Here is an 18431-nt window from a genome sequence, read left to right on the forward strand (position 1 = left end):
TAGGATTTCTTAAAGACGCTTGCAGCTGGAGAGTTGAACTTTTTTGAGGGGAAGACAGTGAAATAGCATTGCAAAATAGGTTTTCTAATGTACACTGAAATGTATTCTCATTACTATCTTCTCTATTTGTTCTGGTTTGGATGGCTCTCCACTTTCCGTCATCTTCTTTCGGTATTTTATTTGCTAAGTGAAATGGAAAGATTAACCCCCAAAATCCCCACCCCACAGTTAAATTCCAAGGAAGGTCTGAGGTCTTACTTTCCCTTCTGGCACAGCAAATGGCGCATCGTTCATACATTAATATTCCCAGCTACACCCTTTTCCAAGCTGAGGTACAATGAGGTAGTACTAGAGAGTAAATTGCCCATTTTGCAGCATGGACAAGTTTAATTAAATATATTTTACTGTCCTCAAAGATTTGAACTTCATTTGTACTTGCTTTTGTAATCAGTCACAGCCTTACTATTTCTTTTAGAGTGCATTTTTTGTTGGAAGAGTGCAATACTTGGGGGCTGCAGCTCTGAAGGAGTGCTTTAGTGCTTTCTAGAAATACACTTTTCATAATAGGACTTATTTTCATAACTGAGTTCATTGAAGAAAAAGATTGGCATAAACTGCTACAGTGCACCTTCTTTTAAAACATTCTTTTTTAACTGTCATTTTGGTTTAGAAAAAGAAAAAAAGCTCAATGGGCTGAAAGTGCTAGTCAAACGCACTGTCAGCTAGACTGATGTGAAGCGGTGCTGACATTTTTTGTTAAAAACCCCCCAACTTTGTTTAATGAATTTTGAATGTAAAAGAAAAAAAGACACTATAGGGTGATCAGCGAAATGCTGAATACAGTAAACATCTTTCATGACAAAGAATACAAATACCCTGCAGATCTGCTTTCAATAGCAATTACTAGGCTCCCTGCTTTCAATAGTTAATACCGAGGCCCCTCTCTCACCAAGCCTTAGTGGTAACAATCACAAGCCAAAGCTTAAAATGTTGACATGCTAAGCACATTTAGAAAAACCTATGTCTGCATTCCCTATGGATGGTGTAGCATAACTGTCTAACACCTAAAGTGCAGCAAATAAGAACAAAATGAACTGAGCTAATCGCCTCATCTCCTGAAAAGTTGTATGTAAGGGTAATGAGCTCTCTCTTAGATATTCCCCTTCTCCCTTGCATGATGTCAGTGGACCTGTAGATGGTCCATATATGTATTTACACCCTAACAGGCTATATGTCTCCACTGGAAAATATTTAGGAAGAATATCTCTATTAGAAAAAAAATTGAAAGCTGTTGAGAGAGGCATTTGTACTATGCTCATTCATGCCAGCTGCTGGGATCAGACATCATCATCATGGATTGTAAAAAAGTGTATCAGCAGAGGTCTGGAATGAAACTTTTGGAGAAACAGTGAAAATGATAAATTGGTGCTGGGGGAGAGACATAAAGAGGAAATGCAAAGGAGAAATTAATATGCTGAAGATTCTGAACCGATATCTAAAGAGAGTGATGAGAGGCAGGCCAGGATTAGTAGATTTCTGGAGCAAAACTCTGAAATTTGATAGTCTGGAAATACCATATTTTCAAATGAAAGCTGACATCCTTTCCCTTCTTTTCTTCCCTTTAACCTGGCTGGGAGCTGGTGTACAGGCAGGATTTGAAACATGGCAGAGAAGTTACAGAGCATTTGCTGAGCTGGTTTTGGCCAACTTACAAGGTCAGTTAATCCTGACATGAAAAAGGACAACATCCATTACATCCTATCCACTGAGTCAGACCAACGGCTTTCAGTCTGCAGTTTGAAGACTTTACTCCTGGCTCTTTTTCCATAGGACTTCATGGCAAATGATTCTGGAGTATAAATGAATTTCTATCTGTACTACAATCTGTGTGTGATGGGGTCCACGTGTCCACTGAAACTTTTTTAGGGGTCTTCAACTGAAAAGGGCTGAAAAAGCTTTGCAGTAGGCTTTTAAACTTTGCCCAGCACTTAGGTGTCTGATGACGATGGTTCCTGGAGAGCTGGGAGCTGTTTGTTGCCCACTGTCCTGGCACTGAAGACTGTTCCTGAAGCGCTGCGGTTTGCTCACGTTATTCAGAATTGGCTTAGGATTTGCAACACCTCAAGGAGAAGCAAAGTCCCAAAAGTGGGAGTGGACTTTCTTCTGGCTTGATTCTGGAGAGAAAAGTGGCTGGTGGATTTTGTGCTAGTACTGCAAGATGGAGGTTGCGAGCATAAGTCTAACCCATTTGGTTCCCTACACTGCTTTTACAGCCCTGCTGCAAACAAGCAAGCGTGTGTGTGACTCCTTAGGGAGTTAGTGTTGTTGGGTTTGCATGTAAACTTTTGCCTGAGAGATAATGGCAAAATAAATTAATTAATGTTTCCCTGGCCCTCAGTCTCCGAGCCAGACAATTTTCCTTGCTGTAGCCAATGGGATTTTCAGCTATTTGCACTCAATGAAGTGTCTTCAGTTTTCTTGAGAATGAAGAGGGCTCTTGCAAAATTTAATAGCACATAGGTTAAATGGGAAAGAATCACAGTGATGGTAGGAAAAGACATGATGCCGATGAGCTTGATAAGAGATATGTACAGGTGCTTTAAAAGATGATAGGAGTATTAAACAACTACTTCAGCCTTACAGTATTCTGTTTACACGACTAGTTTTCCCCTTGTCATACTTAACAGTGGCTAGCTGTCAGAACCTGAGTAGGTTTTCAGGGCACGTTTTGCCGCAGGTGACATTGTTTGTACTATTTTCTGTCAACAATAGTTACAACAGAGGGGGCGGGAAAAGAGTTTCCAGCACTGGCATTGGTGGTTCAGTGGTAGAATTCTCGCCTGCCACGCGGGAGGCCCGGGTTCGATTCCCGGCCAATGCAGTTGGCCTTTTTTTTTCCCCTTCCCCCCCCGTCCCCCCCTTCCTTATTTCTCCTTCCTTTTCCGCTTCCGTCCCGGCCCCCAAAACCTCCTTTAGCTCAACTCCGGCTTCCCTCACACTCACCTCGCCGGGCGGGCTGCGGGTGTGTGCGTGTGAGGGGGAAGTTCCGCGGCGAGGCGGCGGCCGGGGCGGCCCCAGCGCACGGCCGTGCCCGGGGCGGACAAGATGGAGGTGTAAGGAGCGGCGGCGAGGGCGCGGGGACGGGCCGCTGCCGCCCCCCCCCGTTTGTGACCTTCCGTGGCGGCAGCGGGGGCTCCAGGGCCGGGGTGGGGGGGTATAGCCATATGGGCCAGCCTGCAGGCTGTGTGTGTGGGGTGCATCTATATGGGCCTGCCTGTGGTGTATCTATATGGGCCTGCCTGCAGTCAGTGTGTGTGGGAGGGTACATCTATATGGGCCTGCCTGTGGTGTGTGTGTGGCTATACCTATATGGGCCTGCCCGTGGTGTTTGTGGGTATATCTATATGGGCCTACCAGCAGTGTATGGGTGGTATACTGGGCCTTTAACGCCCCTATAATCAGCAGTGTGTTCAGGCATTCTGATGAGAAACTGAGGGGGTTTTTTTGTTTGCTTTAAAAATCTTGCTGAAGCATCTGTTTGTTTGGGCAAAAGGGGTCGTGGCTCAGCTTGAATCCCGCTCTCCGTCCCCATCTCCCCTGCCCCTTCTGTGTCCTCGCGCTCCCTTTCCTGTTCTGCCCCGGGAGGGGTGAAACGTGAATCCTCTGCTGCAGCTTCTGGGAGAGAGTTATTCCTGTGAGTGTCAGGAAGACGACTCATTGTAGGAGCTGAATATGGTGGAGAAGGAGGAAACCTAACGGGTGTGCTCCAGCAATTGCAAATACAAGAGACGAGTCAAAATTTTGGCTAGCTGGTAGTGCGTGGCAGTTACACCAGCCAGCCCCCAGGTTGCCGTCCCAGGCAGCAAGTTTTGTTGCTTTCCTACCCCGACAGCACTGTGCATGCTTCTGTCTTGTTAGCATCACCTGGGCACAAAACAATAGGATTTGACCTATTTTGAAGCTTAGAAACTCATTCTCGTGAGTTCTGTGGAGCCCATTACGTTGTGTGGTTATATACGTGTACACAGCGCTGGTTTCTAATGAATGGGGGCATGGAGAATGCTAGTCCTGTGGGATGTATGTCAGCATCCACCAAAATCAGCTGAGCTACTGCAGTTCGTGTTATCCATGGATGCTTTATTATCATTAAATCTTCTATGCTATTATATATATTATCATTAAATCTTCTATATGTAAAATTTAAAAGCAGATAACAAATAAGACCCAGCCATTGAAATACAGGTTTGTATTACGTTAGCCTTAACACGAGTAGCAGCCTGCAGGGAAATGAGCTGTTCTTGCTGTTGTATACTGAAAAATGCTGTGAAAACATACACAGGCTCAAAGTTACTGTTGCATGTGAGGAAGGATAGGATCTGCCCTGCTGAGAAAGATGCATTTGATATCTTTACTAGTAATGATATCAAATATCAGACTGTGATGCTGCTTGTACACCCGCTTGTTTTTTATTACCTTGAGTAGCCCAACTTATTTTACTGGTGCTGCCTCTTTTAGTACCAATAGGGAGCTGCATCAGAGGTAGAAGACCTGGGGTCTGAAGTCCGGAGCTGTGCAAGGGGGGATGTCCCTTGCGTTGGAATGGAACAACTTAGTCCATTTTGCACTTGAATTGCTGTTGGAATTTAATCTTCCTAATCTTGTACCTCCTGCCTGATGGCCTCCATAGAGGGAAGCTCTGCAACTAGGAAAACTTCTCTTAAGTTCTTACCATGTCAGGAAGTATCAGTTACTAGAGAAAAGAACCCTCCAGGAAATATTGTGGTTTAAATATGCAACATATTTTAAGCAGTAGATTTAAAAACTTTGAAGCATCAGTGATACTTTTAGAGGTGTGATGCCATACACTAAGATTTTTTTTATATATGCAGAAGACCTCAGTAATATTTTGGTTTAGACTAAAATTTGGGCAAATATTGCCTATTTAAAGATTCTAAAAAGTGTTTATACATTGGTGTTAACGTGACTTTTTTTTTTCCTTTCTGCTTAAGTCTTAATCTCATAAAAATTAAGCATACTGTTTAGTTGACTATTTAAAAATATACATTGGAATTCATTATTTATAATTTCTTGTTTTCTAAATGTAAAATTGATAGTTGATTCATGAGAGTTAGGACTGAAGAAAATTGTATTTCTACTTTATAAGTTCTGCAAAAGTTTTTGAAACTGGTCTTGTTTATCAGTTTATAATTCTGGTATTTCAGCACAACAAAAATTGTTGAAGACTTGAGACTGAATCATTTGCTATCCATTGTTAGAAGAAAAAAAAATATTTTTCTGAATGACAAAGTGTTTTTGAATTAAAAAAGAAGTGATTGTCTTAATTTCAGATAGATTTCGCACTCGTTTACATAGTAATGTATTTATTCTATATGACCCTTTCACTTATTTAACAGAATAATTCCCTGTATAATACTTACATAGCATTATTATTTCTAACAAAGAATGTCTTTGATCGATAGGGATTTCTGTAGCAATAGCCTGAATGCAAACATTCTGAAGAATTGCACTTACCTAACAACAAAAGCTATGTGGTTTGTAAAACATGAATGAAAATTAACGCGCGTGTGAGCTCACTTGCTGAAGTTTCACTCGAGTCAGCGAGATGGAAGTTGAAGTTCATCTCAGCGTATTTTAGAAGGTCCTTTTCATTTAAAAACAATGGTAGAACCTGTGGAAGTTTGTGGATGCATTTAACTTGTTTGAAAGTGGTGACCGTGGCAGTTCTATTCAAACAGTTGACGGTGCTTAACAATACATTGTACCTTTTTTTTCTTTTTTTTTTTTTTTTTTAATAAGCTGCTGCGCAGACCTGAGAGGCCTTTTTTTCCTTTTGTATGGAAACTTTCTGTTGTTGTGGCTACTGACTGCTCAGCAGAATGTGTTGTTCAGGGAATATAGGATGTTCTGCGTCAGTCTTTCTCCCTTTTTTTAATTTAAAAATATAAAATTACAATATCCGGTAATAATAGAGGTGCGATTAGTCTAAATATGTGCTTGACTCAGTGCATTCAGCCTACCAGCAGTGGATAACGATGCTTGCTTAATTGGGACAGAATTTGTAGGGAAGTATTTGGATGGTGGAAAATGAGAAACTCAGCCTTGCCCTGCTAATAAAGGAGTAGCCACATAATGATTCAAAGAATAAATAAAGAGGAGATGCAATAAGGTTTGGTTTGGTTTTTTTTTTTTACTCAGTACAGTATGTGTAAATAGAGTGCCATATCTATATCTATACACACACACATATGTACATTGTACTAAGCGTAGTAATTATATTTTCTTTTTCCATACTCGTGACTAATAAATAAATAGTGTGTGTAATCTGAATGATTTTTCCTGTCAGTCTTTATTCAAATAAAACTGGAGGCCCTTTTTTGTAAGGAAGAGGCAAGGCAATTCGGTTTTAGTTTGTAAAATTGGGTGAGTGAATGAAATAGTGCGGCTGAGTAAAAAGTTTATGTTGTATAAGTGTATTATGATTTATGGGGCAAATAGTGCAAAATATGCTGTATATTTGTGTAATAATTATACTAACAATATGGAAAAATATTTTTCAGAGGTGGCAACAACTTGGTAATTGTATAATCACCAAAAATAGATTTATTGATGATTTTTTTTTTTTTTAACTTTATGAAAGTAGCGTCTGTTCTTTTAGAGTCTGCGTGACTCAGCAAAGAAAAATTTTAGGCAGTTTTAGAACATAAATTAATAGTTTTCATTTTTCCTTCTAGAAAAGATGCAAATGCCGCATTGCTAAGTAACTTTGAGGTAAGTTTATCTATGTCCTGGTTTTAAACCAGCAGTTTAAAGCTGTAATCACTCACTTGTATACTTTGGAAGCTGAAAATTGCCAGTGGCAGTCAGCAAGACCTGCATGTGATTCCCCCCCTCCCCCATTTGATTTGTTATTTAAAAAAAAAGCTTTTTAAAGACAATCTAGTTTTCTAGAAAATTACTAGTTTTCACTAGTAATGGGTACTGTATTATTATTTGGTTGGTCCTAAATCTGTAAAAACAGATATAAATATGTTTTTCAAATAGAGGAGGAGCAGATCTTTAGAATGTCAGTAACTTTACTGTCGTAAAGTTAAATGCTTTTACGTGTTGTGTTTACACTGTTGCAGTGTGGTTAGTTTGTTGAATCCTCTTGCGTGTGGTGGTTTGTTATTTAGGATTTGATTCTCCACATCTTTAAATGCTTGTGTATTTGGGCAAGTGCACTGGATTCACTGGTGCTTTGTATGATGTGTGATGCATCGGATCCTAAATCGGGAATGTTGACACCTCTGTAGCTGGGCAGCAATGTCCAAAATATCTTTTTTTTAATTTTGTCTTATGATAAGCCAATGTACCACCAAGTGTGTGACACGCTGATTGCTGGAGTCTCTTTAACATTGCAAATAAAAATTCTTGCACAAAAATTCAGACATCTTTCACAGATGGCTGCTGCTAGAATCAATCTTTTGTATTTAACTTTAACCTTGTGATGTGCAGTATCATCTGAGAATTTATAACTCATTAATGCATGGTTTTATTAAAGCCAGTGCTACTGGAAATGCAGTCTTCCACCTCTGAATGCTCGACAGTATTTTTTTCAAAGACCTTGAGGTGTTTCCAAAGCAGTTTAGGTTATAGTAAGCATGAGGCAGTTTGCTGATCTGAGATGTGTTACTCAGGATAAACACGCCTAGAAGCCAGTGATGTACCTTGATCTGATGTCATGGGGAAGCTACAGTGCCCTGTCATAACAAACAATGGATATTGGCATACAAATAAACAAAAAAACCCATATTTTCTAGTGTAGATAAGTTCTGAATCATTTTCCTCTCTCCTGAATAAAGGTATTTTTTTAGTGAGGTAGAAAGAAATGTAGTGTTCTTATTGGTTTAACTTCAACCAGGTAATGGAAAGATTTCGGTGCTTTGTTTATGAATGTAATTTTTTTAACGGTTTTAATAACCCAAGTGCTTTGTTTATATTGTTTTATTGCTGAAGCTTGAAAGTTGCGCAGCTGTTTCATCCTATTCTGAAAGAAATCTTGAAATGTTTTATCTTGAGCTGCATCTGTCTGCGTCCAGCAGAGCAACCATCTGGTGACTGTTAGAAGAGCTTTAATGAGATACTTGGAAAGAACTGTCTTGCCTAAGAAATAGATGATACTCCGTCAGCCAAACTAGTATTAAGTATCTGTTTGTTAAAAACATGTACTATTGCAGTACAGAAAATAGCAAGTATTTCAGAGATTATTTATTGCAAAATCATCTCTGCTTTCTTCTTCGTTTGCTGGGATATTTGTTGGAATCTAGGTATTACTGCCTGCTGAGGTTCAAGTGGTGGTGTCAGTCACATTATGTAAAATCTATAGGTGTCCTACAGGTATGGTCCAGAACAGGGAGAACTGCAGAATCCATTTTTCGTGCTCTTCAGCCAGAACTTTCTTCAGCTGAGTCTTTTTGTTGGTGAATGTACCATGTGTGTTGAAAAAGAGCAAAAGGAAGTGGAAAGCGAAGTTACTGATGAGAGTGCTTATTTCTCGTTTCCCTTTCACAGCAGTTGGCATGCATGCAGCTTTTCGATCCTTTGCAGGAAGGGATCTGCAGTGTCTGCAGCTATAGGCTTTTGGTTCATGGCTTTTCACTGCTCTTCAAAGTACTGATTCCCCTAAAACTACAATCCCTTTCTGTTTGCTCCTCTTCCCAGTTGCAGTTTGACTGGCATAGCTAGCATTCTCTTCATCGAGGTAATATTTTGCACAGAAAGTGGTGTTTGAAAGGAGTGTTCAGGACTGACATGTTGTATGTCCTATGCCTACATTTATTCTGTGAGTTTGCAGTTGTCATTTTGTATCTCATCACTGGCTATATTTTCTTCAAATACTTAATTAGATAAAAGTTCATAGCTTCAGTTTTGGCTTTCAAGTGAGGATTGACTACTGGTGGTTGATACACAAGGTGTTCCTTTTTCATAGAAGACAGTATAAAGTAATTGCAGGATTCATAGCTGGTAATGTTCTTATTTCTCACTGTCCAGAAATGTTTGTATTTTATTTCTGTGGACCTGTAAGTTTATAATGCCATTGGATCTGGATCTTGAATGAAGCTAGTTAAAAATTAGGGGATAAACAGTAAGAAGTGGTCTGTTGCTTTGCTGTGGTTATTGGCTCTGGATATACCGTAAAGCCTGAAGCAAAACATCTGAAGAAATTTCAACCTAATGTGATTTAATATGGGAATAAAAGAGTAACTCAACATTTTGCTGCGTATCTAGCTATGATGAATAAAGATGTGTTGCAACAGATTTGACAAAGCACAGTTGCAAAAATCAAAACATCTTCCTTGCCTTCAGACCTACCCTCTGAATCTCGTTCCTACATTAATATTCACTGCATCATAAATGTGAAGACAACTTTATTACATTCTTTTCGGGAATGTCTGCTTGTATTACACTGTGATGAAATAGGGAGCTAATTTAATCTTTGTGGCTTAACACACCATAACACCATGCTGGTCACTGTAACATATACCATTATGAATAACTCCACTGGAATTTACAATAGGATCACTAATCTCAGGAGCATCTATAGGTCAAGCCTTTATTTAGTTGGTTCCTGGCAGTGTGACAGTTGTAGAGTTTACTTTTTTTTGCAGATAATGTAAAATTACATCTCTGTGAGACAGAACAAATATCCATTTTAATATTATAGGTACATCTGTCATAACAAATCCAGCAGGGCCATAAACTTGTGTGACTTTTTGCTTCAAGCATCACTCATATTTAAATGGGAGCTCTGTGCCAGTACAGCAGTCTATGACCCAACTCTGTTCAGGACATGAGATAAGATAAACAAGTAGGATAGATTCATCCTGGCAGCTTCTCCTTTGGGGCTTTTGGGTAACATTTAACAAGTGCTGAAAATCTGTTTAAAATAGTCACAATTTTTAAAAAACTATTTACATACCTATTCATCATTCTGATGCCAAAATATTTTTCATTTCAATTGCCGGTGCATTCACCCAAAGAAGCCACGCTTCTTGTTGTTTGGTTGTTAGGATTTTGCATTGTTCATTTATGTTTTTCTGCTGTAATATTTTTAGGTAAAATACTCTCAAATGGTCTAAAACACTTTATTTTTTTCCCCAGGTGTTCCAGTTACTTACTGATCTTAAGCAGCAGCGCAAAGAGAGTGGAAAGAACAAGCAGAGCTCTGGTCAGCAGAACCTGAACACAATTGTGTATGAAGTGAGTAGCACTGGAAATTCCTTTGCAAATTAGCCCAAGCTGGAGTAATTCACATCCTTAGGTCTGTATATTAATAATTTTGTATCAAATTTCCCCTATTAAAAAACACTAATTTTTTTTTGCCACTTTTCTGTGGTCAGTTTATTTAGGTTGTAGGCTAACTGCGCTGTCAAGGCAGAGGCATGCAGCTGCTCTTATTAAAATCTATCACAAAAAGAATAACCCCCCCTTCTATTTTAACTGTTTAGTTGGGGGGGGGGGGGTGTGTGATTCCAAATATTCTATCCTTTTAAGACACAGGGCAGAAGAACTTGGTATCATATGATGAATTGATGATACCACCTAATCACGGTTTCAAAGCTGAGGCACAGGTATTTTCTTATTAATAGAATTAAACTAATAATTTCCCATTGAAATAGATTTTTTTTTTGTTGGTTTTGGTTTTTTGTTGTTTTTTGTCAAAAGAGCAAGACATGGACAACCTGAATAACAAAATCACATGTACAGACAGCAACATCAGTTGGATGCCAGATTGGTAATAAATGTTCAATCTATTGCAAGGAAGAACTTTTAAAATCATATAATACAAATGTTAACATTCTAAATACCTCACATTAGCAACTTCATAATAGACTTGCAGTGTCACCTATTGTGCCTGTGTCAGAGAATTGCATGAGTAGCACCACGATTGGCAGTGAGTTGCAGGCAGTTTGCCTTGCTTGCATGAGTAATCCTGTTGAGCAGTGAAACTACTCATGTGAATAAGATTTGGCCTAGGCTTTGTTTTTGTTTTAGTTCTGGCTTTGTTTGAAAAGTTAGAGTGGTAATTCCTAAGCCTCATATTCAACAAAATAGAGGCTTACAAAAAAATCTAATTTAAATCTTCATGGAGACTAACAGTCTCTTCCTGTACCTCTTTAAAACAACTGAGAAAGATCCTGTAAGTATATTTTGTCAGAATACACCTTAAAGCTTTAATTGCCTTGTTATATTGCTACATGTTAAATACCTATAGGATGCTCGTTTTTGAGCATGGAGTGAAGCTGGTGTAAACTCTAGGTACATTTTCTCTATATTTGACTGAAAGAAAACCAGAATTTGATCTTGCAGGACTGTTTTTATTCACGCTGAGTATGTCTTCATGAGCTCTGTGCAGGCTTGTATCCATTGGTACTGAAATAACTAGATGAAGCTTGCTAAACTGGAGCTATGTTTTGCTGTATGTCTGGCATTTTAATTGATCTGAAATTGCCAAAAAAGACTAAACTGGAAAAGAAATTACCCCTATTGAACAATCTTATTACATGATAATATAATATCATGTAATAATATAAGATGATTTCGTTTCAGTCATTACTGGTGTATAATAACTCCCATTTTATCTGAAAAGGTCACGACGGGACTCAGAGAAGGGAGGGTTATCTAACACCTTATTGTGCTTTTAAATATATTTCTCAGTAGTCCAGTGAAACTGGTCCTTAAGAATACCAGTGATTCATATTTCATCAATACTCTATCTGTTAAGTAGGATGAATTATCCTGTGTTGTTGAAATCTGTTTTCCTTTACCTAACATTTTTAAATGATAACAGATTTTAATGGAAATACACTGGAAATACATTTGCATAGTTTTCAAATATAAATACTCAGTTTAAAGATTTTCTGAGAAAGAAACTCAGGGTATCATATAGAATTTTATGGGGTTTTATTATTATTATAGATAATCTGTGCATGTGGTGTCCTACCACACGTCTCTGTGTTTGCAATCCAATTAGTGCATCATGAGTCAGTTGCATTGATACTTTTAAGCTTTATGTATAGCTATGCAGTGTCAACGGATGAAGATTTTGTTCCTTAATTCAAAACAAGCATTAACAATACTCTCTTAAATCCTTCAGTTGCTGATGCACACAATGCAGACAATGCAAGGATTTCCTTGACTTTTCCATTCATGCCCATTATTTCCAACTCTTCATTTTGGGGTCTAATCAAAGCAACGTTCAGGAAGATTCTGAGCTACTTCCAGTGAAAAGACAGCTGTGAACTGGAATTTGTGTGGGTTTTTTTAATCGACAATTTTTTTTTACTCGGGTCAAATTACATTAGGTAATTACATTAGCTGTCTGCTAGGTGTCGTGCTGTTTTAAATAAAGCAGACATAATATCTGCTGCAAAAGTTAGCTGAGGTTGATAGGCGTTACATGTAAAAAATGGAGCAAAGATAAATTGTTTCAAGTCAGATAAACATTTCTAATACTACAGTATTCTTGCAGATTTTCATGACAACCCACCTAACCTGCTTCTATGAACTTTAAGAAAGCATTGCCAAATATGCATATAAAGGATGAAAACATCCATAGATTGGAGAACTTAATGAGTTAGTTATGGGTTGGCAGTGAGAGTATCCCTGGCACTGAGCACAGGAAAACTTGGCAGAAGGTAAGATGGTTTTAAGGATGAAGAGTATTCAACTTTTCTGAAGTGTTAAAAGTGAAGCTTTTAAAAAAACACCAAAACAAAACAACAAAAAATAAACACCACAAAAAACCACCAAATCCCTTATCTTGGTACCTCTTTAAACTAGCTTTGAATGTGTAAATGTTTACTGGTTTTAAAAGGAAAAGTATATCTGAGTGATACTATTCAGCAGAGCGGTATGTGTTGATCACAGTCTCAGCATCACCTGAGATTATTTCGAACCAAGAAAGCAAATGTCTTTCACAAACAGCAGGTGATTTTTAGTAGACAGAGCTAAAACTCACTCCTTTCCTGTCTTCTTCAACATGTGACTTTGGGCTTTGAACAGATCAGGTAAATGGCCGTCCACAGCCACAGAGGGAATAGTCAAAGCTGTCATTCTCACCTGGGTGTGTAATGACCTGGCTGGGTCATGTCTTTACAGAATGAATTCACTGGGGCTTTCTGGATAAATACTAATGTAATTTCCATTATATAAAGTTGTAGTTACATATTGCCTGTTTCTTACTCCCTCAGCAAACATCAGTATAGTCTTACTGAAGACAGAAAAATGTGAGTGATCTGTGTCATCTATGACAGCACTTCCCACTGTTTTTAAAAAAAAAAAAAAAAGGTAACAAGCCAAACCCAAAAACCTGAATTGCCTTTTCCAATTTTTCTGAGGAGTACTGAGGAAACTTCAAAATCAGCTTGTTCCATACACAACTGGTAAAGCAAATACTAACTGTGAAATAATGTATACTTTCTTTCTATCCGTTGCAGACACTGAAGTACATTTCAAAAACACCCTGTAGATACCAGAGTCCTGAGACTGTGAGAGATTTCCTCGTAGCAATGAAAGGCCATAAGCTAACCAAGTAAGTAGACATGTGCCTTTGAATAAAAGTATAAACTCATGGCAGTGTTGAAAAACTGATCCCCATGTACACAGTATGATACTCTGTCTGGTTTTGATTAACGTATTTTAAGTATTTTCTGCCATTATTTAAATACTCATCCAAACATCTTTTCCTTCACTCGTTAATGCCTACATGGATGAGTATTTCCTTAAGTGGGCCTGTGTTTACCAATGTATTTCTCAAACAGATTCTTATCAGTATGTTTGTTTTTAGCATGGTTTCACATGGTCCAAGCACAAAGTAGAATTCATAAAATGTTTTCTGTGGAAGAAGTTGTAAGTTGTAAATGGGTTTTGAACATAGTAAGAGAACTGCAAAAACAACCCCAACCCAACCTCGGTTTGGTATCAGTCTTATTTTTATGAACTTCCTTAAGCAAAAATGCATTCATTCCTAAGAGGCGAAAAAGGTGACTGTATTGCAGGGAGGTAATAAGTAAATAAAATCCTAATATAGATGTATGGGAAAGAATGTTATTCTAAAGTTAAGCTTTATGTGAATTTGTGAACCCCAGCTGCTACATATCATCTCTCAGGGTTATGCTCTCTAACTGACGTTCAGCAAATTAAGATGTTCATCTTCTCTTTTTGTGCTGTTTGTCCATTGCTATTTGTGTTCACTAGGATTTCTGAGATTTACATTTCAGTTACCTAAATATTGTGTCAACCAACCTTCCCCGCCCTGCAGTTTCTCGTAAAGCTGAACATACAGTTCATTATTCTTATTTTGGGAAGTACAGCATAGAAAAGAAAAGATTTCCTTCACAGTTAAAAGAAGACTCAAAGGGCATTCTTCCTCTTTGGCAATGGTGTGAATGCCTATTCACAGTGCTTGAAATGCATGATCCTCTCAAACCTCTCTCCAGAGTGTGAGTGAAGCCTGTTGTAAATAATCAGACGCAAAAGAAATTTAATCAATTGGCTACTTGCTTGGACAGCTCTAATCAATCATCTGATTTTTAAAGCAGAAAAATCAATGATTTAGTTGCTTCTAAATGATTCCCTCCTCACAAAGGAGTAGTTTATGCTGTATGGACACCGACTGCGTTTTTCTTTGCTGCTGGAAGGACACCCAAGGAGTTCATGCTCTGGGAAGGAGGCTCTTACTAATAATTTGATTGTGTCACAAAAAGAAACGCAAAGTGAGAGCATCTGGAGAGCGCGGTGCTATGGGGCAAGTTTTTACCCTGTTCCAAGCGTAGTAAGTTGAGTAGAAAGCAGATTGTCAGCTATTTTGTAGACTTTCAGTGCCCCCTCTCTACAAACAATTACGCTCACATGCAGTATATCAGCAGCTCTGATCACAGTATTGCTGTCGTTGCAGACACAGGGGTGCTAGTACTTGGAAGCTTTGTCATGGGTATTGTAACTTTGCTTGTAGTGCTTTCTTTTGTAGAGCTAAAGTTGCCAGGTCAGTATGTCAGTGTTTAGTACTCCCGTAGCTCATTTTATATAGCAGGATACTAATTTATGTAGTGGGCAAGAATACCCTAATTATTTTCTGACATTGAGGTATTTAAGTACGGAGAAAATACTCTTTACTGTAAAGAGCTGATAGCATGGAAATGAAAGAGAGTATCTTAAAATCGGCAACAAACTATTTCTTCGAGTAAGTAGTGAGCATCCCTGATTTCTGGTACTGTGGAACAGTTGTCCTCTTTGAAGTGAAATAAGCTTGTTCAGTGTGTGCAGGGCAGCAGTTAGGAAAGCACCAGAAGAATGCTGTATCACAGCAAAAAGCCAGGGGGAGTTAAAAAGGCAGAATAGGATTTTTTAGAAGTAGCTGAATGAGTTAGGTGTAAGAGTCCCATTAAAAGTCAAAGGGCTTTTTTTGTTCTAAAGCTCATTTCTAAACTTATTTCTGGTAGAATTTGACCAGGACCTCAGGGTTAACTCTTACAAAAAAGGCAGGGGAGCTCTGTTATCACGTTAGATACCTTGACCACATGTGCTCCCCCTTATGGTATCTCTGAGAGTGAAGTACTAGATGATGTTGGGTCATACACAGAGAATTCTAGCTACAGAATGTCTTACACCAGACTGTCTAACTGTTTTGTAAAACACCTACCCAAATATTCACCTTCCCAAGCCTGCTTGTTCTTTGAACTTGAATACAGCACTGCTGCAAAGCTTGAAATAGTTTCAAGCTTTAAATGAGCTTTTTGACTGTTTTATTTTTTTTTTTTATGGCTGCTAGGAAATGCTTTTAGTTTTAGGTATCATCTTCTCTGTCCTTTTTCAATCAGAGTCTGTAAGATAAGCAAGAGAATTACTCCCAAGTCCTTTCCTTCTGCATAATGGCAGAAGGACAGGAGTGAAGAGCCATCCACTAGTTTAGGTTACAAATTTACCATGTTTATGGCTTATCAGAACTCAGATTGGACTGTGATACCTTAATGTCTTGAGCATCCTCTACAACTTTACTTTTAGTTAATATCTTTGTCATCTGGTAAAGAACTTGCCAGCACTGCATTTACCACGTACTTTACATAATAAGAAACAGAATTGTTTAGTGTGATCCTGGCACTTTTTCTTTCTTCTAATCTTTTCCATTCAGACACTTGAAGCTAGAAGTATCAGAGCCCATCTGGCAGCCTCTTCTCACCAAAACACAGAAAGCATATGGTGTGCAATTACTATATAATGCACTTTATGTTAAACTGCTTAAAATAATAATAACGCCTCTAAGGAAATTTTGAACTACCCTTTGGTTCATAACCAAGATCATTTCGACACTGCTCTGTTGTTAAATAAATTAAAAACTAAAGGCTTTTAATCATTTCCATTCTGTGGGATGGAGGTGGTAAAAGGCTTCGCTAGAGATTTCGTTCCAGTTAGCTGGTAGAGAGCTTTCCTCCCCTTTGAGAGGAAAGAACCTGCAATATTTGCTCTCCAGGACCTTGCTTGTATGATCTCGCTGTAATGACCTTTCCTCCCACAAAGAGTAATGAACTCCAGAGTCTGTCTTTGCTACTTCCTTTCTGGGCAAGGCATTCAAAGATGTGCTCTCTCCCTTAATCTCTTAGCAGGTCATATGCTGTCTGTGCTGCTAACAGTTTTCTGAAGGTAGCTGATTTGATTTAAGATATGTTAGTTGGTGCCTGTCCCCAGTGAGGGCACAGCAGCGTTTTCTGTTTTCTCATTGCAAGAGGTTCTGGTTAAAAGGCATGACTAGTCAGAAACGCCCCCTCATCTTAGACTGCTTCCTCTGCCATTTAAATTCCTTGTTATGACTCTGCATCTAATCGAGGAGGAGACAACTAAGCAGTGTGTTTGTGCTGTTAATTAGGCTCAGCAACTTCTTTTCTAATATGAGGACTTCGGGTCTTTGAATGTAAGAAGGATTTGCAGCTGTATCTAAAAACCTGATGGAGGTAGGTAGTGTGAGGAGCTGACTTTCCCTGCTCAGCATGTTATTGCAGCACACAAGCACTAGGTTGTGCTAGTGTATGTGAGAATTTCAAGGTAGTGAAGACCAGACACCATCCAGAGAGGCACCAAGAATTGAGGCACATCCATTTAAAGAACGGAGTTTTTAATCAAGTGAATTCTCATTTTTCCTGCCCTCCTTCTACAAACCTGCCATACTAACCATGCAGAATGCATTGCTCGTTAGGCTACACGTGATGTCCTAAAACATTCTGGCTCCAGTTACAGAGCTGATAGTGTTGTGCTGGCGAATGGTGCAGTTCCTGTAAAACCACCCCAAGTCTTTTCTTTCTGTTATTGCTGATATTTGCTACTCAAAATACCAGGTTAACAGACCAGCATATCTTTTCTGCTGATAGCCATCAATTTTGTGATGGGTTTTTCTCGTTAGTGTTACAGGCAGAAAAAAAAAAACTTTTCCTAAAAGACAAATTTTAAAAATAAATACTGACATGTAAAAACAACTTAAACCTTTCAGAGTCATTTCAGATAGCTGCCTTGCTAAATGGAGCAAATTCAAAGACATCTAAACCTGTATTTCACTGATATAGTCAGTAAAGTATGGTAAAGCACAGGTTTTTCCTTGTCATCAGTTATTTTGGTAAAATTGAAACTGTAGAACTGAGTTGTTTTTTTTTTTAAAATGAAAAGCTCTGAACTGACATCATAGTGAATTTTATTATTACCTTGTTGAGGCCTCAAGCTTTGGCTAACGCTACAGTACAGTAAGCCATGTTGTACTTGGAAATACAGTATGCCACTGGCAGCTAATTTTCCAGTTTTAGTCCCTGGAATGGCTTCATATTTTGTAAGGTAGTGCGAATGGCATTGCATGAAAAGAACATTATTAAGCTTGCGCTCTGTAATTGCGGTTAAATGAAAATTGGCTCAACTTGTACTTCTTCCTGTTACTGATAGCCTATCTTAGATCTAATTTTGGAATAATCAAATTTCCAATCGCTGCGTATTATCATAATTTTAAAAATTGGATATAAACATTGCCCTTTTTGTCTTTAAATCAACACATTCAAGGAAGTATTGAGCTTAAAATTAGTAGTACTTTCAGAAAGTATTTTCCCTCATTACTGCCAAAAACTACAACAAATATAAACCTCTACAATGTTAAAGGCTGGATGATTTACTTTCTAATTTTTGTCTCCTCCACAGCTTTCAAACTGAATATTCAACACCAAAGTCAGGACGGTGCTAGTTTAACAATAGCATCATTTAACAGTCTTTCAAAAGACCATTGTGTTTCCCACTGAATTGATTTGAAATTAACCCTTTGATCCGTGGCAGCGTTGCTCAGTTTTTTGCATTCAGATACCATTAGCAGCTCTCAGATTTCATCCCACACAAATGTACCG

The 18431-nt window shown here is 38.4% G+C and overlaps 1 protein-coding gene and 1 non-coding gene across 3 annotated transcripts in view; both read left to right on the forward strand.

Moving 5' to 3' along the window:
• The first annotated feature begins 2810 nt into the window (after window positions 1-2810).
• TRNAG-GCC (transfer RNA glycine (anticodon GCC)) lies at window positions 2811-2881 on the forward strand. The gene has a single exon. It is a non-coding gene; the product is annotated as a tRNA-Gly (tRNA).
• An 87-nt stretch (window positions 2882-2968) lies between these two features.
• CRCP (CGRP receptor component) overlaps window positions 2969-18431 on the forward strand; it is a 44646-nt gene continuing 29183 nt past the window's right edge. For both annotated transcript variants that reach the window (XM_076354598.1, XM_076354597.1), the window contains exons 1-4: window positions 2969-3113; window positions 6753-6789; window positions 10162-10260; window positions 13500-13594. In XM_076354598.1, the coding sequence (XP_076210713.1) occupies window positions 3106-3113; window positions 6753-6789; window positions 10162-10260; window positions 13500-13594 (239 nt within the window). In that variant the 5' untranslated portion in view covers window positions 2969-3105. The remainder of the gene's footprint in view (window positions 3114-6752; window positions 6790-10161; window positions 10261-13499; window positions 13595-18431) is intronic.

The sequence above is a fragment of the Aptenodytes patagonicus genome, chromosome 17 (assembly GCF_965638725.1).
Source record: "Aptenodytes patagonicus chromosome 17, bAptPat1.pri.cur, whole genome shotgun sequence".
Taxonomy (NCBI): Eukaryota; Metazoa; Chordata; class Aves; order Sphenisciformes; family Spheniscidae; genus Aptenodytes; species Aptenodytes patagonicus.